Genomic DNA, 24,790 nt, shown 5'->3' with positions numbered 1-24,790 from the left:
CGCGCCTCCCCTCGGCGCGTCAGCCTTGCCGAGCCGGCCAGCCGGTCTGGCTCCTCTCCCCGGCCCCAACGGGCTGGCGGGCTGCCCTGAGGACGCGGGGAGGGGAGGACTAGGCCGGCCGGCGGGTGGGTGACGATGCCGAACTTCTGCACTTCCCGCAACTGCACGCGGAAGAGCACGCAGTCCGACCTGGCCGCCTTCAGGTTTCCGCGGGACCGGCCAGATGCCAGAAGTGGGTGGAGAATTGTAGGAGAGCAGACTTAGAAGATAAAACAGCTACTCAGCTAAATAAACATTATCGGTTATGTGCCAAACACTTCGACACCTCTGTGAGCTGTAGAACTATACATTTTGCAGAGGCTTCAGAAAACTAAGGAATGATTGGGTTATTTTATTTCTCAAAATTAATTGAAGCAGATACTTGTGAAGTCATTGGGAGACTCCTTATAGGACAGTTCTTGGAAATAATGCTATACCAACAATATTTGATCTTACCAGTCATTTGAACAATCCACATAGTAGATGCAGAAAACAAATAAAAGAATTGAGTGAAGATGAAATCAGGACACTGAAACTGAAAAAAATCGATAAAACTTCTGAACAGGAACAAAAACATAAAGAAACAACAGCAGTGCTCAGAACCCAAATACAGAAGAAGGGGGTGAAGAACAGGATGAAGATATTTTACCTTTAACCCTTGAAGAGAAGGAAAACAAAGAATACCTAAAATCTTTATCTGAAAATTTGATTCTTGTGGGAAAACAAAACATACCTCTGAATGGGCATGAGGCCGATGAACTCCCAGAAGGTCTCTTTACTCCTGATAACTTTCAAGCATTGCTGGAGTGCCAGATAAATTCTGGTGAAGAGGTTCTGAGAAAGCGCTTTGAGACAACAGCAGTTAACACGTTGTTCTGTTCGAAAACACAACAGAAACAGATGCTAGAGATGTGTGAGAGCTGTATTCGGGAGGAAACTCTCAGGGAAGCGAGAGACTCACACTTCTTTTCCATTATCACTGATGATGAGGTGGACATAGCAGGGGAAGAGCACCTACCAGTGTTGGTGAGGTTTGTGGATGAATCGCATAACCTGAAAGAGGAATTTGTGGGCTTCCTGCTTTATGAAGCTGATGTAAAAATTTTGGCTGTGAAATTTCACACTACAATAACTGAGAAGTGGGGGCTAAACATGGAGTACTGTCATGGACAGGCTTACATGGTGTCCAGTGGATTTTCTTCCAAGGTGAAAGTTGTTGCTTCTAGACTTCTAGAGAAATATCCCCAAGCTATCTATACACTCTGCTCTTCCTGTGCCTTAAATATGTGGTTAGCAAAATCGGTGCCTGTTATGGGAGTATCTGTTGCATTGGGAACGATTGAGGAAGTTTCTTCTTTTTTCTGTCAATCACCACAACTGCTTTTAGAACTTGACAGTGTAATTTCAGTCCTTTTTCAGAGCAATGAAGAAAGGGGCAATGAACTGAAGGAAATTTGCCATTCTCAATGGACAGGAAGGCATGATGCTTTTGAAATTTTAGTGGAACTCCTGTAAGCACTTGTTTTATGTTTAGATGGTATAAATAGTGACACAAATATTAGATGGAATAACTGCATAGCTGGCCAAGCATTTGTACTCTGTAGTGCAGTAACAGATTTTGATTTCATTGTTACCATTGTTGTTCTTAAGAATGTCCTATCTTTTACAAGAGCCTTTGGGAAAAATCTCCAGGGGCAAACCTCTGATGCCTTCTTTGCAGCCAGCAGCTTGAAGTGATGGAAAATATTGAAATTTATCATGAATTTTGGTTTGAGGAAGCCACAAATTTGGCAACCAAACTTGATATTCACATGAAACTCCCTGGCAAATTCCACAGAGCTCAGCAAGGTAACCTGGAACCTCAATTGACCTCTGAGAGTTATTATAAAGAAACCCTAAGTGTTCCAACAGTGGAGCACATTATTCAGGAACTTAAAGATATATTCTCAGAACAGCACCTCAAAGCTCTTAAATGCTTATCTGTGGTACCCTTTGTCATGGGACAGCTCAAATTCAATACATCGGAGGAACACCATGCTGACATGTACAGAAGTGACTTACCCAATCCTGACACACTCTCAGCCAAGCTTCATTGTTGGAGAATCAAGTGGAAACACAGAGGGAAAAATATAGAGCTTCCATCCACCATTTATGAAGCCCTCCATCTGCCTGACTTCAAGTTTTTTCCTAATGTTTATGCTGTGTTGAAGGTCTTATGCATTCTTCCTGTGATGAAGGTTGAGAATGAACGCTATGAAAATGGACGAAAGCATCTCAAAGCATACCTGAGGAACACTTTGACAGACCAAAGGTCAAGTAACTTGGCTTTGCTTAACATAAATTTTGATATAAAACATGATCTGGATTTGATGGTGGACACATATATCAAACTCTATACAGCTAAGTCAGAGCTTCCCACAGGTAATTCAGAAACCATTGAAAATACTTGAGACTTTTAAAATAGGTTTTCTCTTATATTTGGAGAAAGAGCTGTAAGGTGTATGTAGGCTGCTTAATCACTGTCTTTGCCTATAAGTCTCCCATTGAATACATTTATCATTAATAATCTACCTATTTAAAGGGCCCTCATTTGAACTCTCATGCTTTGAAGACCTGTCTGTTCTTCCAGAAGGTAGCATTGAAAGTGCCACATTTCATTTCTGCATGCTCTCCATTAGTGGCACTCTGGAATTATTTTAGTTAAGTCATTTTAGACACAACATTAATCATCACTGTGGCTCCAATTGTCAAGTTATCAGTTCAGTTATCAGTACTTTGAAGAAACAAATTTTGACGAGGTATGGAAGGAAGGAATGCATTTTGTAAAATGTTACAATGAGGTTCACTATTGACCTTTAACTAGAAAGACTTTAAAGTATATTGTTAAAATTTATATTGGACAGTTAAGGGAATCACCAGAGAGTGAGAGAAACTGAGCTCACCAAGCAAGGATTTCAGCTTAGATTTTGTCTTTATCAAATGAACCTAAAGGAACAAGTTACAGTTCGAATGCCTTTTTCCACATCTGGTTGTTGCTGTTTACATTCCTTTATTGAGCCCATGCCTTCATAAGCTGTTTAGCAGGTATGTATTGAACATTTCTGTTTCACGGTCAAGACAGAATCAGAGGCCATGGATACTGACTGCTGATTTGTCTGATTTCTTCTGTCTATTTCCATGACTATGTCTACTGCCTCATCTTGATTATCAGCAGAACCTGGAAAGCCTACAAAAATAAGTGTTTTATGGTTTCTCTAGGAATAATACAGAAAATATTGCTATTATTTTTGGTGAAGAAAATCAATTTTGTACAGTTTATTTCAATCTAAATAAAATGTGTATTTTGTTTAAAAAAAAAAACTACTGATCTTGGGCTTGTCTCTGTCTTGATCGAATCCAGTTGCCTTTTCATAACAACACAAATGATTAATTGCACCTACATTACCTTGGAGGATATTATGAGCTATCATATAAATTTTTTGAATAGTGTAGCAAAGATGAACTTCGCATGCTGAATAATAACATATGCAAAAAGTCAACTTATATTTTACTCACTAACCGAACTCAAAATGAACCTCAGTTCCTATCGGTGACAGCAAATGTAATTATGACAAGTCAAAGTAACTCAATTGCTTGTAGCCCTTGGGAATAACTGTCCAAAGGGACTTTAGCTGAAGTCTATGAAGATATTTTTTAACAGATGAATCAAAGAATTTGAAGATTGACAATCCACTGAAAAGTGAAGCAGATTATTAACTCTGCTCTGACTCAAAAGATGAGTAACCATACTTTGTCTTTTGTTCTGTCTTTAGCTGGAAAGGCAGCTAATAATGCAGAATGAAATGAGGGAAAGACAAATGGCCATGCAGATTGCTTGGTCTCGGGAATTCCTCAAATATTTTGGAACCTTTTTTGGCATTGTGGCCATCTCTTTAACAGCTGGGTATGTAAGCTATTTATTAAAAGTTTTTCTTAAATAATTCACTTCTTTTTGTCTTTGCCATTCTCATATTATTATTAAATTGGCCAATAGGATTTTGGTCCAAATAGTATGTACATAGACAAAATAACCCCTTATAGCTCTGTCTTCTGAGATAACTCTGTAGAACCAGGGTAGTAATATTTAACTCTGCTGTTAGTTTCTTAGATTTCTTCTACCCTTTTCTTCTTATAAGTTAGAGAGAAGACTGTATTGACACCAAGATGGGGGAGGCCTCAACAAGTTTATCTCCATAATCCCTAAGAGGGTAGATATCAATCACTGTCCTGTTTAAAAACTAGGAATCTAAGCCTCAAAGTCAAATAAAGATGAGCAAGTCATAGACCTTGCAATTGAGAAGTACAGAATCTGGTGCGGGATTATTGGTAAGGAAATACTATTTATAGAAAACTCAAGTGAACTGAATAACTTTTTAAAGGAAGGATACTCTTCCAAAACACAGGTAAATGTTTTTCCATTGAGTATAGAGATATGTATTTACAGATTTTTCTTTGACATTGGTGCCTTTTTTGTTTTTGAAACAGAACAGTAAAAAGAAAGAAGCCAGCCCTTCTCATCCCTATTGTTCCTTTAGGCTTTATCTTCACCTACCAGTATGACTTGGCCTATGGAACCCTTCTACAAAGAATGAAAGGTAAGTCTAAAATAAACCAGGATTTCTATTTTATGATTTTTATGACCCCTTGACTTATGAAAATTCTGACAAGAACCTCTTCTCTGAGCCTTCCAGTGACCAACATTTCTGCTCCCTCTCATGTAGTGGTTTGCTGGAACCAGTTCATATCAGCTCATGAGAAATGCCTGTTAACATTTTCAGGAATTTTGGAAGCCAGTCCTTAAGCACACTCATTCTTTAAAATTAAATTATTTATCATCATTTAAAATTAAACATATGATTAAATAAATTATAAAAACAAATAGCATTAAGTTATATGAAAAACAAATACTCAAAACTCACCGGTTTGTAATTAGTTTACTATTATCTATACTATTTACTATTATCTGTACTCAGGGCTTGATTTACTGTTTTGTTGATTGTCTAAACCAGTGTTTAACAAACTATGGTTTGTAGGACAGCCACCTGTTTTTTGAAAAGAAAGTTTTATTGGAACACAGTCATGCCCATTCATTTATGTATTATGTATAGCTGCTTTCACACTACAGTGATGGAGGTGAGACATTGCAATAGAGACCCAAAACCTAGCAAGCCTAAAATATTTACTATCTGGCCTTTTAAGAAAGTTTGCCAGCACATGGTCTAGACTTAAGAGGGTGATGAAGAAAATGTTAATAACGCAATTTAAACTGGACAGTATGTTGTGCCTGTAGCCATTACATTGTGAACAGCACACAAAATTGAAAAGATATTCTTTTAATATTTGAAAACTATTATCTAATTTAGCAAAGAAGTCATTCACATCATTCTCAAATAAGTAAAGTTCCAACATAAATCTTCATTGTTTTACTTTTGTCCTACTCATCAACCATAATGAAAATATCAACCACAATTCATGTTGTAACTAAAATCTTTCATCACCTGAAACCATAGGTTGGCTTCAGATGTAAGTGTTTAGCAAAAATCAGTGAAAGCATTTTGTGAGAATCAAATTGCTATATGGAATTTATTATAAACAATATTGTACATTTAATTATTATTTATAAATTGTGTGCTACGTTTTATATCAATAAAATTAAAGATAAACTTACAGACATAATAGACATATGTATTTATTTTTGGAGAGCCAGTTTTTAAACATTCACCAGCAGTCCACTGTTCTCACAGACCCCTAACTCTTATTGCCCTGGAAGACAGAGCTGCTCTCACAGCAGCCATTTCTGTCCTAGGGAGCTGGAGTTGTCCATTAGTCTAGGATATCCACGTCCCCCAAATTCCCACCACTTCCCTAGGTGCAATACTCTCATGAGGATCCCTATGTCCCTAATTCTTAGGCCTTCAACCCAGAGCACACTGGGAACAGTGCTTTCCCAAACCTACCTCTTTACCATCCTGTGCTTTCCAAGGCTATGGACCCATCATTATCCCTGAAGCCCTGTGGGGACTGGTTTGGTATGGGAAAGGAGGAGGTGCAGACCTCTCTCTAGATATTGGGATTATGGAGTAAGTTATCTCTTTCTTAAACCTAGGGATAATCTTAAAAATTCCCATGTGAAAATGGAAATGCATATTCCATATAGAAACTATGTTAAAATGTCCATGAGGGTCAGGTATTATTGGTATCTAAGTTCAGTTATGTTGTGGGCTAAACAGCCGTGAGTTGATGGCCTAGAACTTGATTATAGCATTATTACTATGGGAAAATATATTCTGAGTCCTAAAACAGTGATCTAGAAATTAATTTTTGGAGTTTAAGCTGAAAAATAACTGTACATAACTGATCTACTAATGTTAAAAAACATTTCAGTGACCTCTTCAGTTACACTTACTCATCTGCTTAAGAATTCATTGGTTTGAACTCAGTCATGTCTCACTCTTTATATGGAGATGAAAATTCTGTGGCTCATAAAAATTAATATGTAATACAAAGAAATGTCAACCCTATTACGCAGCATTCCCTTCATCATATTACCAATAGAAAGCAAGTTTTATTTTCTAGAAAAGTTTTTACTGTATTTTTTGGAAAGTAATTTTATTACAAGAGCATCCGAGTCTATGGAATATAAAATTTTCAACTCTGAAGGCATGTTATGGGAATTTTCTGTAAATAAATAAAACACTGTGGAGTCCATCAGGAAACTTACTTCATTAGAAAGGTATGGTTATAGTTTCCTTCCTGTTAAATAGTGATAACTCTTTAAGATACAATTCCTATTTGTATTGTCAATTTAGCATCAGTCATTCTGTATTCTTATACTGAGAATCTACCATATATGAGACATTCTCACATGGAAAACATCTTGTTTGTCATTAACAGCCTGCCTAATAAAATAAAATTTCATAGCAGTTTTACTCACTAAGACTGAGGCAAAAAAGATGGTTGAATTCTTCTTATAATTTAAAAATTGTAGATTGCCTTGTTTGGTTTAGAGTACAAATAAAATAATGGGCTAAAAGGGAAACACTTACAGTAAAAATTTGCCTTCACTCCCAAGGCAGGTTTGTGAATGCCAATAACGTGCATTATAATGAAATTTTCTTAAAATCATGCCAACTATTCTTCAACAATAAAAACTGGCAAAAGTTACTGGGTCCAAGAAAATATCTACTAACCAGCTGTTGTCTGGAAGAGGAATTGTTTATAAAAATGTGTGTATGTATGTATTATGTATTATAGAGACTAAAGAACATTTAATGTTATTGGGGGCATTTATAAGTGGTTTCTGGTGAAAGCTTAGCTTTCCTGAAAAATTAGAGATTTTATTTCTCTCATTGTCACTTAGGATATTAAGGGGCAACAGGAAGGACTATATGCGTTTCTCCCACTCCAAACCCTTCCAAACACAACTAATACTGATTATCCTGACTTTCTTTCAAAGAAAAAAATTATGTATTTTGATGTTCCTTCTCTCCTACATTTAAAAATACTGTCTTCTGTTAAGTGAAATCTCTGGTGTCTGATTTTTCTCTTTCTGAGTCCTCAGAATTCATCACTCAGTTTCTTTGGGAGGTGCATCAATTCTCCGTAGATAATTGAGTGAAATGTTTCCGTGTGAGGTTTTGGGACATGACTCCACTCAGAGTGTTACAGTTGTCACTGGAACATAGCAATCAGGCCTTCTCACAAAACCTAATAAACTCTTTGTCACCTATATTTCTGTACTTTATTTAAGGTGAAGCAGAGAACATACTGGATACAGAAAAGAGTAACTTGCAGCTGCCAAGAGGAATGATCACTTTTGAAAGCCTTGAAAAAGCCAGAAAGGAACAGAGTAAATTCTTCATAGACAAATGAAATCACATTTACCCACTGAATCTCAAAGCACTAAATTGTTGACTTGAATCATGATTTCTGCAATTTTTTCAATGCGTGAGATTTTGATATAATGGATTTTATTTTGAAAAATTAAAATACAGCGTGAGTTTTGTTAAACTATTTTAAAACAAAATTTGTAACATTTAATATAAAAATCATGAAGGTACTCTAAATACTTTTGAGATTTCCTGTGTATGTCTGTGTATTACAAATATCTAAATGCAAAATTAATAAATTATTTTGTTTTGAAATCCTAGAAACAAATGTCCTGCCATCACTTCACTATCTCACATCCTTTTCCCATCACATTCATCTCTCACAGATACTCCTATTATTCGGCTTTGTCAATTGGATCCCATCCTCACAGTACTGAAAACAACTAATTAGAAGACTAAAATGTATATTGTACTTATTATGGGCAGTCACTCTTCTGAGTGTTTTGTATACATTCACATAATCATCCTAACAATCCCATGGGGCAGTCATCATTTTATGGATAAGGAAACTGAGGCAAAGAAAGGTTAAATTACTTGCCCAAAGTCATACTTGAGGGAGAAAGCTGAGATTTGAACCTAGACAGTTTAGTTCCTTTATCTGTGAGCTAAAATGGCATTGAAAAAGTTAGGCCTTGGGCTTCCAGTTGACCAAGATGGTGGAATAAGATGTTCCAGGGTGTCGTTCCCCCACAGAATGCTTGAGCAATGAGCAAAAACTGGCAGAGACAGCTTCGTCAGAGCTGTCGGAAACAGTTATAGGGTTTCACTAACTAGTTAAGTGGTGAGTCAAGAAAACTCAGCTTTAAAAAATGACAGGAGAAGCAAATGGTACTCTTGCTTCCCCTCCCCAACTCCTTCCTGGCATAGTGTAGAGCCAGCTTGTGCTCCCATTGTGGGTCCCTGACTTTTTTGCAGAGGGAACAGAATAACCCCTATGCTCATCCTGGGGTGCCTGTATGTTGGTGCCAGTCAACTGGGGGTAGCCTGAAAGACCTGAAAGACTGAACCAGAAAACTTGTCTCTGGCTCAACTTCCCAGAACTTGTCTTGCAGTCAGAAGCAGCTTGCAGACAGCTAAAGCAGTATTAAGAAACAATTAAGTGAAAGCAGCCTGGGAAAAAGGATTACATAATTTAAGACAATAGAGAACCTGGGAAGGGGAGAAAGTCTACTGTAGGGTGGTTTGGGACAGACTTGGCTGGGTGTTCCCCTATTACTTTTTTCAGGATAAGTCCTGCTGCTGGTTCAGCAGAACATATGAAGGCATAGTCAGACAACTAATGGCAGAAAAACTCCCATATTTAACAAAATACACAAATATATATATTCAAGAGCCCCAATGAATTTCAAACAGAATAAACGCAAAGAGAACCATGCCTAGACACATAGTATTAAACTGTTGAATGCCAAGGATAAGGAGAGACTTCTGAAAGCTGAAGGAGAAAGGCAATGTTATGTAAAAGGGAGTCCCAGTAAGATTAAATGCCAGTTTCTCATCGGAAACCATGCACGCAAGTAGACAATGGGATGAAATATTTAAAGTGCTGAGAGAAAGCAATCGCCAATTACATTAGTTTCCCAGCTGCTAAAAAAAATACCATACAAGGGGTTGGCTTAAACAATGGAAATTTATTGGCTCATGATGTAAAGGCTACATGAAGTTCAAAATGAAGGCATACACAAGGTGATGCTTTCTCCCTAAAGACTGTGACATTCGGGGGCTGGCTTCCAGGAACCTTGGATCTGGGGCTTTTTCTGTCACATGACAATGCACATTGGCAGCATCTTCTTTCTATTCAGGTTCTACTGATTTCCAGCTTCTTGATTCCTGTGGCTTTCTCTTTGTGGCCTTCTTTATAAGGTCTCCAGTAATAGGATTAAGACCCATCCTGATTCAGTTGGGAACACCTTAGCTAAAAATAACCTCATGAAAAGGTTCTGTTTACAACGGGTTCACACCACAGAAATAGATTAAGGTTAAGAAGATGTTTTTCTGGGATATGTAACTCCAACCCACTACATCAACCAAGAATTTTATGTCTGGTGAGTCTGTCTTTCAAGAATGCAGGAGAGATTAAGACATTCCCAGATAAACAAAACCTGGGAGGTGCCTGTTTTGGTTTGCTAAAGCAGAGGAAATGCAATAAACCAGAAATGGACTGGCTTTTAACAATGGGGATTTATTAACTTATAAGCTTACAGTTCTTAGGCCCTGAAAACATCCAAATCAAGGCATCAACAGACAACGCTTTCTCCCCGGACACTGGCTACCAGTGATCCTCAGATCCTCTGTCACAAGGCCAGGCACATGGCAACATCTGCTGGTCTCCCTTCTCTCCTGGGTTTCGTTGCTTCCAGATTCTGGCTTCAGCGGCTTCCTCTCTCAGATTCTCTGGGGCTTTTTCCTGTCTTTTATCCTCTTATAAAGGATTCCAGTAAGAGGATTAAGAACCACCTTAAATGAGGTGGGTTAGAGCTCAACTAAAGTAACCTAGTCAAAAGGTCCCACTTATAAGAGGTCTGTACCCACATGAATGGATTAAAAGAACATGATCTTTTCTGGGGTACATATAGCTCCAAACTATCACAGTATCTGTCACCACAGACCCACCCTACAAGCAGGGCAAAAGGAAATTCTTCAGACTGAAAGGAAAGGACACCAGACACAGGATCAAAGCAGCATAAAGAAATAAAGACCCCACTAAAGGTAACCATATGGGTAATTATAAATGCCAGTACTATTGTATTGTATTTTTTGGTATGTCATTCCACTTTCTACTTCTGACAGTTCAAAAATGCAAATGTATAAAGAGTAATAATAAATCTATGGTTTTGTAAATATAACATATAAAGGTATTTGTAACAAACAAGTTTAAAGCATAGGTGGGGAGATAAAGGTGTATAAAAACAATGTATGTGTATGCTATTGGCATCAAATCAAATGTGATTGCTGTAGATTTACAATGCTAAATGTAAGCCCCATGGTAACCACAAAGAAAATATCTGAAAAATATAGACAGAAAGAAATAAGAAGGGGCTCAAAATTATACACTACAAAAACTCAAATAAATATGAAAGTAGGTATTAATGGAAGAACTGAGGATTAAAAGAAGGTATAAGACTTACAAAGGCCAAATAGCAAAATGACAGAAGAAAGTTCTCCATTATCAGTAGTTATTTTACACGTAAATGGGCCAGTCAAAAGTCCGAGATTGGCAGAATGGTTAAAAAAGATTCAACTATATGCTGCTTACAGGACAGTCACCTTAAATTTGAAGATACCAGTAGGTGAAAGTGAAAGGATGGGAAAAAATTTACCATGTAAATAGTAACCAAAAAAAACTGGAGTAGCTATTGTAATATCAGAGAAAACAGACTAAGTCAAAATCTGTTGTGAGGGACAAAGAAGATCACTATATACTAATAAAGGGATCAATTCAACAAAAAGACAGAACAATTATAAATATATATGCAGCTAGTAGCAGAGTCCCAAAATATATAAGGTAAATATTGACAGATTTGAAGGGAAAAATAGATGGTTCCACATTAATAGTAGAAGACTTCAATATAAAACTTTCAATAATGGATAGAACATCTAGTCAGAATATCAATAGGGAAGTAGAAGACTTGAATGATACTCTAAACCAACTAGACCTAACAGAAAAATAGAGAACCCTTCATCCAACTGCTGTAATACACATTTTCTCTAGGGCACATGGGTCATTCTCCATGACAGACGATAAGTAAGGTCACAAAGCAAGTCTCAACAAATGAAAATATATTGATATCATGCAACGTATTTTCTCTGACCACAATGGAATGAAGTTAGAAACCAATAATAGAGGGAAACTGAAAGTTAGTTTTTGGAAAAGATCAACACAATTGACAAACCTTTAGATAGACAGGCAAAGAGAAAAAAAGAGAGTACACAAATAACTAAATCAGAAGTGAAAGTTGGGACATTATTACTGATGCTACAGAAATCAAAAGGATTAGAAAAGGATACTATGAACAACTGTACACCAATAAATCAGATAACCTAGATGAAATGGACAAATTCCTAGAAACACACAAATGATCTACACTGACTGAAGAAGAAATAGAAGATCTGAACAGACCAAAAATAAGTAGAGTTTGAATCAGTAATCAAAAACCTCTCAACAAAGAAAAGCCCAGAACCAGACAGTTTCACAGGTGAATTTTACCAAATATTCCAAGAAGAATTAACACCAATCCTGCTCAAACTCATCCAAAAAACTGAAGAGGACAGAACACTTCCTAACTCATTCTATGAGGCCAACATTTGCCTCATACCAAAGCCAGGTAAAGATACCACAAAAAGGGGATCCAAGATGGCGGATTAGGAGAGACAGAGCAAAATTCTCCTCTGTGAAAAACACTAGATAAAAGACAGAAAGTGCTCCAGAATAGCAGTTCCCGAGTTCCACCAGCTGGGCACGGGCTTCTACATCCATAGTGACTGCGTACTTAGAGAAACCGAGAGACTGTATTGGGAGTTGTGTGAGTGTTTTGTCCAGAGAGCTGCCAGGGAAATGCAGCCAGAGTTGCGGTCAAGTGGTGGGCAGAAAATGTGAGACTGTGTTCAGAGGCAGGTTGGTGTCCAACCCAGGTAGCTGACAACGGGAGCCACAACCGAGTGCGGTGGAGAGTGCCTTCCATGTCCCAGGCACCCGCCTCAGTATCTGGAGTAGGTGATAGCCCTTTGCAAACCCACAGCTAAGAGCCCCTGAGCCAGGTACGGGCCACTGTAGCAGGCAGATGATCACAGAAGTGAGTAGTTTCCACGCCCTGTGAGGCCATCTTTGCAGTGGGCTGGGAGATGCCCCTTCACAACTCTGTAGACCAGAGCTTCCTTAAGGGAATTTTGGATTCAGCTGGCTTGTGATGGCACATACTCTTCCTCTGTGGAAGCTTATGGTGTACACAGCCTAGAGGTAGGGGTGCTGCACAGAGGTGCCAGAAGCCCTACACCAATCCCTGGGACTCAGGGACCCACAGGAGAAAAGGACTCTGGGGAATTTGAGCTGAAGGGTTAGATGCATTCTGTAGCCCCGGGGTATTCCAGCTGCAGCCCCAGGAATGGCTGGGAGTACTGGGTCTTAGAGCCGTCTTCACTGCCAAACTGCACAGGGCACACCCCCCACCCACAAGGCTTGTGGTCCCCACTGCACATGTAAAATTGGTGCACTGATTGGACCTCCACATGGTTTGGGCCCCCGCTCAGTGCACAGACAAACTTGGGGACAACTGGCTTGAGGGTAAGAGGTGGCTCGGAGTGCCACCTGCTGGTAGATCAGGGGAAGTGCACTCCACCAAGCGGTAGCTCTGTCAAATTATAGATAATTGTTTAAATAAGCCTGCATATCCTAAAAGAACCCTATCAAGGTAAGCAAATGCCAAGAGGCCAAAAACAACAGAAAATTATGAAGCATAAGAAGAAACCAGAAGATATGGATAACCCAAAAGCCCAATTAAAAAACCAGAGGAGATACAGAACTTGGAGCAATTAATCAAAGAAGTAATCACAAACACCAGTGTCATGACTCAGGATATAAAGGACATCAAGAAGACCCTAGAAGAGCACAAAGAAGAATTTGCAAGAGTAAATTAAAAAATAGCAGATCTTATGGAAATAAAAGAATCTGTTGATCAAATTAAAAATATTCTTGAGTCACATAACACCAGATTTGAAGAAATAGAAGAAAGAATAAGTGAACTTGACAATGTGTCAGAAAGTGAAAGCAGAAAAGAAAGAATGGTGAAACAAATTGAAAAATTTGAAATGGACCTCGGGGATATGATGGATAAAATGAAGTACACAAATATAAGAATTATTGGTATTACAGAAGGGGAAGAGAAGGGTAAAGGACTAGAAAGAGTATTCAAAGACATTGTTGGGGAAAACTTCTCAACCCTTCTAAATGACATAAATATACAAATCATAGATGCCCAACAAACTCCAAGTAGAATAAATACAAATAAACCCACTCAGACATATTTTCCTCAGATCGTCAAATGTCAAAGAGAAGAGAGTTCTTAAAGCAGCAAGAGAGAAATGATTCATCACATACAAGGGAAACAACATAAGGCTAAGTAGTGACTACTCAGCGGCCACCATACCACTTCTTAGAGGTGAGAAAGCAGTGGTATGACACATTTAAAATACTGAAAGAGAAAAATTTCCAGTCAATAATTCTTTATCCAAAAAGCTCTCTTTCAAATTTGGGGGAGAGCTTAAAATTTTCACAGACAAACAAATGCTGAGAAAATTAGTTAACAAGAGACTTGCCCTGGAGAACATAAGATGGTAGCTAGGTGAGACAGGACAAAAAAACACCTCCATGAAAAATACTAGATAAAAACCAGAAAGTAACCCAGAATACCAGTATCAGCGATGCACCAGTGGACGAGGTCTGCTAGTATCACGGGGGCCATATACTTGGTGAAACCGGGAGTCTGCATTCTGAAACGAGTGAGTAAGCTGGCTGGAAGACTCGCAGCTGCGCTGCGGTGTGGGGAAGCCAGGGGTCAGCATTTGGAGACCGACTGGTTCTTTAAAAAAAAAGGAAAAACCCAGGAGCGGCTGCAGTTGTGACAGTGGGAACCACGCAGTAAAACACAGCATGAGAGGGTTGAGTCGGCCTCTCGGTGACTTGCCTGGAGAATAGCCTGCTGCAGATACCCTCAGGGATAGGGGAGCAGAGGGGAAAGCCAGAAGAAGAAAGAAACCCCATGGCTTGCAGCTGGCTCCCCAGAGGGCTGGATAAACTCCTGACCAGGGCCGTGCCCACAGCCCAGAGCCCCGCCAGTTGTTCCAGAGCTGGGAAGGAGGAACTGTGCAAGGAGTGGCGGGGTTGAGATCCCCCGTTTGGCCATCTTTGCATCAGGCTGACAGCGCCCCTGCATGGCCCAGTGGCCCGGGGCTTCCCTTGAGGGACAGCGCGCACTGGTGACGTAGCACAGCATTACCTCAGCAGAGGTCCTGGAAGATCACAGCTGAGAAAGGGGGCCCACTCTGAAAACCCAGGGACGCTACGCCAAGTCCGGTGGCTTGTGGGTCAGCGAGAGAGAGGGTCTGGGGCTGAAATGAAATGAAGGCTTAGACTCTTGTGGCAGCCTTGAATCTCTGGGAACCTGGGGGGTTTGAATATTAAAGCTGCCCTTCCTCCCTGGCCACCCGGACACACACCCCACATTCAGGGCGGTCGGCTCTAGCAACACACCCAAACTGAGTTCACCATCTGAACCCCACAAGAATCATTTCCCCACACACCACGGGGACAAGGTGGAGGAGAACTGACTTGAGGGGTATAGGTGACTCGCGGACGCCATCTGCTGGTCAGTTAGAGAAAGTGTACACCACCAACTTGTAGTTCTGAAAAATTAGATTGGTATCTTTTTTTTACAACTTGAAAGAACCCTATCAAGCAAAGCAAATGCCAAGAGGCCAAAAACAACAGAAAATCTTAATGCATATGCTAAAACCAGATGATATGGAGAACCCAATTCCAAACTCCCAAATCAAAATATCAGAAGAGACACAGTACTTGGCACAATCAATCAAAGAACTACAATCGAGGAACGAAAAAGTGGCAAAGGATTTAAAGGACATAAAGAAGACCATGACCCAGGATATAAGTGACATAAAGAAGACCCTAGAAGAGCATAAAGAAGACATTGCAAGAGTAAATAAAAAAATAGAAGATCTTATGGAAATAAAAGAAACTGTTGGCCAAATTAAAAAGACTCCGGATACTCACAATACAAGATTAGAGGAAGTTAAACAACATCTCAGTGTCCTAGAAGTCCACAGAACAGAAAATGAAAGAATAAAAGAAAGAATGGAGAAAAAAATTGAAAAAATCGAAACAGATCTCAGGGATACGATAGATAAAATAAAACGTCCAAACTTAAGACTCATTGGTGTCCCAGAAGGGGAAGAGAAGGGTAAAGGTCTAGAAAGAGTATTCAAAGAAATTATTTGGGAAAACTTCCCAAATCTTCTACACAATATAAATACACAAAGCATAAATGCCCAGCGAACTCCAAATACAATAAATCCAAATAAACCCACTCCGAGACATATTCTGATCAGACTCTCAAATGCTGAAGAGAAGGAGCAAGTTCTGAAAGCAGCAAGAGAAAAGCAATTCACCACATACAAAGGAAACAACATAAGACTAAGTTGCGACTACTCAGCGGCCACCATGGAAGCGAGAAGGCAGTGGCATGACATATTATTCTGAGAGAGAAAAATTTCCAACCACGAATACTTTATCCAGCAAAGCTCTCCTTCAAATTTGAGGGAGAGCTTAAATTTTTCACAGACAAACAAATGCTGAGAGACTTTGCCAATAAAAGACCTGCCCTACTTCAGATACTAAAGGGAGCCCTACCATCGGAGAAACAAAGAAAGGAGAAAGAGATTTAGAGAATTTTAACAGACATATATAGAACCTTACATCCCAAATCACCAGGGCACTCATTTTTCTCTAGTGATCACGGATCTTTCTCCAGAAGGGACCATAAGCTGGGACATAAAACAAGCCTCAAGAAATTAAAAAAAAAAATTGAATATACTCAAAGCACGTTCTCCAACCACAATGGAATACAAATAGAAGTCAATAATTTTTGATTCGTAACTCCACTATTTACTTCCTACATGATATAAAATACACAAACTCTAATGACAAATCAGTGGTTTTGAACTCAACGTAAATATGTAATTTTAGACAACTATATAAAGGTGGGGGAATGGAGGAGTATAGGAACATAGTTTATGTGCCCTATTGAAGTGAAGGTGGTATCAAAGAAAAACAAGATTGTTATGGATTTAAGAGGTTAATTTTAAGCCCCACAGTAAACACAAAGAAATTATCAGAGAATATGACCATAGAGATGAAAAGTAGAGTATGGGTTAAGAGAAATAGGGGAAGGGGCAATGGGGAGTTAAGAAATGAGTGTAGGGTTGCTGTTTGAGGTGAAGGGAAATTACTAGTAATGGATGGTGGGAAAGAGCATTACAACATTCTAAATGTGATTAATCCCACTAATGGAATGCTAGGGAGGGGGTGGAATGGGAAGATTTAGGCTGTATATATGTTTCCACAATTGAAAAAAATAAAAATTAAAAAATAAAAAAGACAGTCATGACAATTGAATGCCAAGGATGAACCTGGATGGGATCGGAGGATGGAGGACAGGAGGCTCAAAGGGACACAGCTGAGACATAAGGAAAAGGAAATACAGAATTTAAGCTTTGTATCATTGTTGAATCTCTTATACTTCTTAGCTGCGCTTAATGGGATTGCATAAAAGAATGTTCTTGTTCATGGGGACTGTATATGTGAATTATAGTGTTTGTTCAAGGATGTGTGCAGCTAGCTCTCTTATGTTCAGAAGACAGAGCAATAGATGATGGATGATAGATAGGGAGGGAGAGAGGGAGGGAAAGAAACAGTGATGTGACAGCATGTTAAAGTTGGTGGATTGGGGTATCGGGGTAGGGGGGTCAGAGTATGCTGGAGTTCTGTGTATGGGGTTTGTAGTGTTTTTGCAACTGTTCCTATAACTTTGAATTTATTTCAAAATAAATAAAATAAAATAAAATAAAATAAAATAAAATGCAAAAACAAAACAAAACAAAAGTCTGGATTTAGCCAGTTCTGGACTCATTTGCTCCTCAAATCCCCCAAGGTCAATTCCTATGCTGACTGGGGTCTCCCCTGTGTTTATTGTGGAGACACTTCAAAGTACATTCTGCCAGACTACACTGGTAATAAGGCCTGACAAACCAGATATTCTCAATGATGAGTAGAAGCTTCTCATCTTGCCTCAACCTCAGTTTCCCTAAGTAATAATAACAAGTCACCCTAAAACTTAGCTTTTCTGTACTTCCATTTCCTGTTCCTAAAAATGGAATGATAATCCTGACCTGCTACATCAGGACCTATTAGCAAGATTGACTTTGTAATAGAAATTGCTTGAACGGTGTTTTGCCAATGAGTATCATGATTGCTATTTATCCATAAGAGACTAGGTATGTTGGACAAAGAGTTTTTGCTCGAGTTTCTTAAGAGAAGGAAGTAGAATGGTTCTTGTATCAGAACAGATGTAAAGCCACAAAACACTGCATTCCAGAATTCAAATTAAAAGGCCCTTTTTAGGATTATTGGAGCCAATATTGACTCATGGGAAAAGGAAACACTTGCGTTTCTTGGTATGGGGTGTCCATAGAAATATGCCTCTTTGGCATTTTTCTTCCAAGCCTCTTTTTTGTCTTTTCCTTTCAAAGGAGCCATATGACTACTGTAAAATGTCAAAATTAAAGTTGGATCTATTAAAGAAAAAAAAAAAAAAGAAAAAGAGAGAGACTTGCCCTACAAGAAATACTAAAGGGAGCCCTACTGGATGAGGGAAAAAGAAAGGAGAGAGAGGTCTGGAGAAAAGCACAGAACTAAAGAGTTTTAGTAAGGGTATATTCAAGACAATAAAGAGAGAGAGGGAAAAAATATATCTGACAGATAAAAACCAAAGATTATGATGGACAATTCAAGAAATGCCTTCATAGTAATAACATTGAATGTGAATGGATTAAACTCCCCAATTAAAAGATATAGATTGGCAGAATGGATTAAAAAATATGAACCATCAATATGTTGCTTACAAGAGACTCATCTTAGACCCAGAGACACAAAGAAATTGAAAGTGAAAGGATGGAAAAAAATATTCCATGCAAGCTACAGCCAAAAGAAAGCAGAAGTAACAATATTAATCTCAGATAAAATAGACTTGAAATGCAAGGATGTCATAAAAGACAAAGAAGGATACTATATACTAATAACAGGGACAATTCAATAAGAAGAAATAACAATCATAAATGTCTATGCACATAATCAAGGTGTCCCAAAGGTCATGAGACAAACATTGGCAAGACTGAAGGAAGCAATAGATGTTTCCACAATAATTGTGGGAGACTTCAATACATCACTCTCTCCTATAAATAGATCAACCAGCAGACCAATAAGGAAATTGAAAACCTAAACAATGTGATACATGAATTTGACTTAACAGACATATATAGAGCATTACATCCCAAATCACCAATACATATTCTTCTCTGGTGTTCATGGAACTTTCTCCAGGATAGATTACATGCTGGGACACAAGACAAGCCTCAATAAATTTAAAAAGACTGAAATTATTCAAAGCACATTCTCTGATCACAATGGAATACAATTAGAAGTCAATAACCATCAAAGATCTAGAACATTCACAAAAAATACCTGGAGGTTAAACAACACACTCCTAAACAGTGGGTCAAAGGAGAAATTGCTAAATATCTAGAGACAAATGAAAAGAAATGGAAACAATCCAAATGTCCTTCAACAGATGAGTGGATAAACAAAATGTAGTATATACACACGAGGGAATACTACATGACAGTAAGAAGGAATGAGGTCATGAAACACATGACAACATGGATCAACCTTGAAGACATAATGCAGAGTGAAAGAAGCCAGATCCAAAAAGAGAGATATTGTATGTTACCACTAGTATATAGTGTCCTTCTTTGCCTGTGAAAAATGTGGAATAAATATTTTATATCGTAGAATGTAGGGGACCTAGAGAGACAGCAACTAGTGAAGGGGGAAAGATAATCTAATAAGGGTAATTTTAATGTCATAGGAATGCTCAGGAATGATTATGGTTTGCAAATTTTCTTGGGCATGATAGGAAAATGTTGGAAGCAACATAGTTATTTTAAGTTATTTGTTTTTATTATTCCTTTGTTTGGTTAGGGTTTGTTAATTTTCTTGGCGTATGGTAGGGACATGTTGGAAGCAATGCAGTTATTTTAGGTTATTTGTTTTTCTTATTCCTTTGCTTTTTGTTTGAATTGTTTTTTTCTAATTTTTTGCTAAAGTAAAAAAAAAGCTATGGCATTTTAGAAAAATGAGCTTCATTGTAGTTATTTTAGGTTATTTGGTTTTTCTCATGCCTTTGTTTGATTATGGTTTGTTAATTTTCTTGGGGTATGATAGGAACATGTTGGAAGCAATGTAGTTATTTTAGGTTATTTATTTTTCTTAATCTTCTGCTTTGTTTTGTTTGAAACATTGTGATTTTTTGTTGTTTCTTTTTTTATATTTCAATAAGTAAAGTTAAAAAAAATTTAAAAAAAAAACTCATCATCTGCAAAAAAAAAAAAAAAAAAAAAAAAAAAAATCAGTCGACCATAGATCTGGGGATGTATTTCTGAACTCTCAATTTGAGTCCATGATCAATATGTTTATCTTTGTGCCAATATCATGCTGTTTTGACTACTGTGGCTTTATAGTAAGATTCAAAGTCAGAAAGTGTAAGTCCTCTTGCTTTTTTTTTTTTTTTTTGCATGTTTTTAGCAATTTGAGGCATTTTCCCCTTCCAAATAAATTTTATAACTAGCTTTCCCACTTCTGCAAAATAGGTTGTTGGAATTTTGATTGGAATTGCATTGAATCTGTTGATCAGTTTGGATATGATTGATATCTCAGCGATATTTAGCCTTCCTATCCATGAACAGGGAAAATTTTTCCATTTCTTTAGGTCCCCTTCTACTTCTTTTAGTAAAGTTATGTAATTTTCTGTAGTGAAGTCTTTTACATCCTTGGTTAAGTTTATTTCTAGGTACCTGATTTTTTTAATTGCTACTGAGAATAGAATCTTTTTCTTGAGTGTCTCTTCAGTTAGGTCATTTTTGCTATATAGGAACATTACTGACTTATGTGCATTAATCTTGTTATCTTGCTACTTTGCTAAATTTGTTTCTTAGCTCAAGTAGCTGCGCCATCAATTTCTCAGGGTTTTCCAAATATAAGATCATATCATCTGCAAATATTGACAGTTTTACTTCTTCCTTTCCAATTTTGATGCCTTTCATTTCTTTGTCTTGCCAGACTGCTCTAGCTAGCACTTCTAGCACAATGTTGAATAACAGTGATGACAGCAGGCATCCTTGTCTCGTTCCTGGTATTAGAGGGAAGGCATTCAGTCTCTTGCCTTTCAGTACTATGCTGGCTGTGGGTTTCTCATAAATGCCCTTTATCATATTGAGGAAGTTTCCTTCAATTCCTACCTTTTGACGTGTTTTTATCAAAAAAACAATGCTGAATGTCAAATGATTTTTCAGCATCTATATAGATGATCATTTGATTTTTTCCTTTTGATTTGTTAATGTGCTATATTGCATTGATTGATTTTCTTATGTTGAACCATCCTTGCATGCCTGGAATGAACCCCTCTTGGTCATGGTGTATAATATTTTTAATGTGTCTTTGGATTCAATTTGTAAGTATTTTCTTGAGAATTTTTGCATCTATATTCATGAGGGAGATTGGCCTGTAGTTTTCCTTTATTGTAGCATCGTTATCTGGTTTGGGTATTAGAGTGATGTTAGCTTCACAAAATGAGTTATGTAGTGTTCCATTTTCTTCAATATTTTGAAGGAGTTTAAGTAGGATTGGTATCAGTACTTTTTGGAAAGTTTGGTAGAATTCTCCTGTGAAGCAATCCTTCCCTGGGCTTTTATCTGTGGGAAGCTTTTTGATAACTGATTGGATCTCTTTGCTTGTGATTGGTTTGTTGAGGTCTTCTGTTTCTTATCTGCTCAGTCTAGGTTGTTCATGTGTTTCCAGGAAATTATCCATTTCCTCTAAATTATCTAGGTTGTTGGCTTACAGTTGTTCATAGTAACCTTTTATGATTTTTCAAATTTCTTCGAGATCCACAGTAATGTCCCCTTTCTCATTTATTACTTTGTTTATTTGGGTCTTCTCTTTTTTTGACTTTGTCAGTCTAGCTAAGGGCTTGTCAACCTTGTTGATCTTTCAAATAACCAACTTTTGGTTTTATTTATTCTCTCTCTCTCTTTTTTATTCTCCAGATCATTTATTTCTGCTTTAATCCCTGTTATTTCTTTTCTTCTACTTGTTTTAGGATTAGTTTCCTGTTTATTTCCTAGACTCCAGTTGTTTCATTAGTTCTTTGACTTTAGCTCTTTCTTCCTTTTTAATGTATGCATTTAGTGCTATAAATTTACCCCTCAATACTGCCTTTGCTGCATCCCATAAGTTTGGATATGTTGTGTTCTCATTTTCATTTGTCTCTAGATATTTAGCAATTTCTCCTGCTATTTCTTCTTTAACCTGCTGATTGTTTAGGAGTGTGTTGGTTTACCTCCAGGTATTTGTGAATGTTCTTGATCTTTGATGTTATTGACTTCTAGCTGTATTCTGCTGTGATAGAGAATGTGCTTTGAATAATTTCAATCTTTTAAAATTGACTGAGGCTTGTTTTATGCCCCAGCATATTATGTATCCTGAAAAAAGTTCCAAGAGCACTAGAGAAGAATGTATCTCCTGGTGATTTGGTATGTAATGCTCTTTATATGTCTGTTAAGTCTAATTCATTTATCACAGTGTTTAGGTTCTCAATTTCCTTATTGGTCCTCTGTCTGATTGTTCTATCTATAGGAGAGAGTGATGTATTGAAGTCCCCCACAATTATTTCTTCCTTCAGTTTGCCAATGTTTGTCTCATGTACTTTGGAGCACATTGATTGGGTGCATAAACATTTATGATTGTTATTTCTTCTTAGTGAATTGTTCCTTTTATTAGTATATAATGTCCTTCTTTGTCTTTTATGACATCCATGCATTTAAAGTCTATTTTATCTGAAATTAATATTGCTACCCCTGCTTTCTTTTGGCTGTAGCTTGCATGGAATATTTTTTTCCATCCTTTCACTTTCAATTTCTTTGTGTCTCTGGGTCTAAGATGAGTCTCTTGTAAGCAACATATTGATGGTTCATATTTTTTAATCCATCTGCCAATCTGTATCTTTGAACTGGGGAGTTTAATCCATTCATATTCAATGTTAATACTGTGAAGGCTTTTCTTGAATCATCCATCTTATCCTTCAGTTTTTATTTGTCAGATATATTCCCCCTCTTTATTTCCTTTTAGGTATTCTTACTAAGTCTTCAGTTCTGTGCCCTTCTCCAGACCTCTCTCTCCTTTCTTTTTTTCTCAGCTGTTAGAACTCCCTTTAGTATTTCTTGTAGAGCAGGTCTCTTGTTATCAAATTCTCTGGGCATTTGTTTGTCTGTGAAAATTTAAGCTCTCCCTCAAATTTGAAGAAGAGCTTTGCTGGATAAAGAATTCTTGGCTGTAAATTTTTCTCTTTCAGTATTGTAAATGTGTCATATCACTGCCTTCTCGCCTCTGAGAAGTGGTAGGTGGCTGCTGAGTAGTCACTACTTAGTCTTATGTTGTTTCCCTTGTATGTGGTGAATTGCTTCTCTTTGCTTTCACAACTCTTCAGCATTTGACAATTTAATCAGAATATGTCTCAGAGTGTGTTTATTTGGATTTTTTCTATTTGGAGTTCACTGGGCATCTTTGATTTGCATATCTAAATCTTTTAGTATGTTTGGGAAGTTTTCCCCAGCAATGTTTTTGAATACTCTTCCTAGTCCTTTATCCTTCTCTTCCCCTTCTGAACCACCAATGATTCCTATATTTGTGCACTTCATGTTTTCAGTTATTTCCGAGATCCATTTCAAATTTTTCAATTTTTTTCACTATTTGTTCTTTTGTGCCTTCACTTTCCATCACACTATCATTGAGTTCACTAATTCATTCCTCTACTTCTTCAAATCTGGTGTTATATGTCTCAAGAATCTTTTTAATTTTATCAACAGATTATTTTATTTCCATAGATCTGTTATTTTTTATTTACTCTTGCAAATTCTTGTTTATGCTCTTACAGGGTCTAATTGATATCCTTTATATCCTGAGCTATGACATTGATGTTTGGGAGTACTTCTTTGATTAATTGCTCCAAGTTCTGTGTCTCCTCTGGTTTTTTAATTTGGGCTTTTGTGTTATCCATATCTTCTGGTTTCTTTATATCCTTTATAATTTTCTGTTGTTTTTGGCCTCTTGGCATTTGCTTGTATTGGGGTTCTTTTAGGATATGCAGGCTTATTTAAATAATTATCTATAATTTGACAGAGCTACAGCTCGGTGAAGTGCACTTTCCCTGACCTACCAGCAGACAGCGTTCCCAAGCCACCTCTTACCCTCAAGCCAGTTGTCCCCAACTTTGTGTACGCACTGAGTGAGGCCCCAAACCATGTGGAGGTCCAATCAGTGCACCAATTTTCCATGTGCAGTGGGGACCGCCAGTCCTGTGGGTGGGGGGCTTGCCCTGTGCAGTTTGGCATGGAGACCGCTTAGGACACAGTGGCCCCAGCTGTTCTGGGCTGCAGGTGGAGTATCCTGGGGCTGTAGACGTGCACATCTCACCCTCCAGTTCAGATATGCCACACTCCCTCTCTGCTACGGGCCCATGAGTCTCTGGGATTGAGGGAGAGCTCCTGGCACTTCCATATGGTATCCCTGCCTCTAGGTTGTGCATGCTATGGGCTTCCATGGAGGTAGAGTGGGTGCCAGCACAAGCCCACTGAATCCCAAATTCCCTTAAGGAGCTCTTGCCCACAGCGCTGTGAAGGGGTGTCTCCCAGCCAGCTGCAAAGATGGCTGTTTGGTGCATGAAAACTACCCCCTTCCGTGATCTTCTGTCTGATCCAAAGGCCAGTCCCTGACACGGGGGCTCATGGATGCAGGTCTGCGAATGGTTATCACCCATGCCAGGTACTGAGGCGAGTGCCCAGGGCATGGAAGGGTACTCCCCACCATGCTTGACTGCAGCTCTGGCTGCCTGTTCCCTTGTGGCTTTCCAAGCTGAACACTCACTTGT

General features: G+C 38.1%; 2 protein-coding genes across 4 annotated transcripts in view; both read left to right on the top strand.

The window, feature by feature from the left end:
- The window catches only part of PLGRKT (plasminogen receptor with a C-terminal lysine), a 56,761-nt gene extending 48,524 nt beyond the window's left edge, over nt 1-8,237 (top strand). Inside the window, exons 3-5 of one of the 3 annotated variants that reach the window (XM_037798245.1) lie at nt 3,852-3,982; nt 4,564-4,673; nt 7,829-8,237. In XM_037798245.1, the coding sequence (XP_037654173.1) occupies nt 3,852-3,982; nt 4,564-4,673; nt 7,829-7,950 (363 nt within the window). In that variant the 3' untranslated portion in view covers nt 7,951-8,237. The remainder of the gene's footprint in view (nt 1-3,851; nt 3,983-4,563; nt 4,674-7,828) is intronic. The other 2 variants (XM_037798244.1, XM_037798243.1) reach the window with 2 other exon arrangements.
- Nucleotides 423-3,274, top strand: LOC119505452 (52 kDa repressor of the inhibitor of the protein kinase-like). Its single transcript, XM_037798242.1, has one exon. It carries the CDS (start codon nt 1,776-1,778, stop codon nt 2,487-2,489), a length of 714 nt encoding a protein of 237 aa, XP_037654170.1. The 5' UTR covers nt 423-1,775; the 3' UTR covers nt 2,490-3,274.
- Nucleotides 8,238-24,790: the final 16,553 nt, after the last annotated feature.

Source organism: Choloepus didactylus, chromosome 10, assembly GCF_015220235.1.
Source record: "Choloepus didactylus isolate mChoDid1 chromosome 10, mChoDid1.pri, whole genome shotgun sequence".
Taxonomy (NCBI): Eukaryota; Metazoa; Chordata; class Mammalia; order Pilosa; family Megalonychidae; genus Choloepus; species Choloepus didactylus.
Note: the sequence above shows the minus strand (reverse complement) of the source record. Positions and strands in the feature narration are given on the sequence as shown.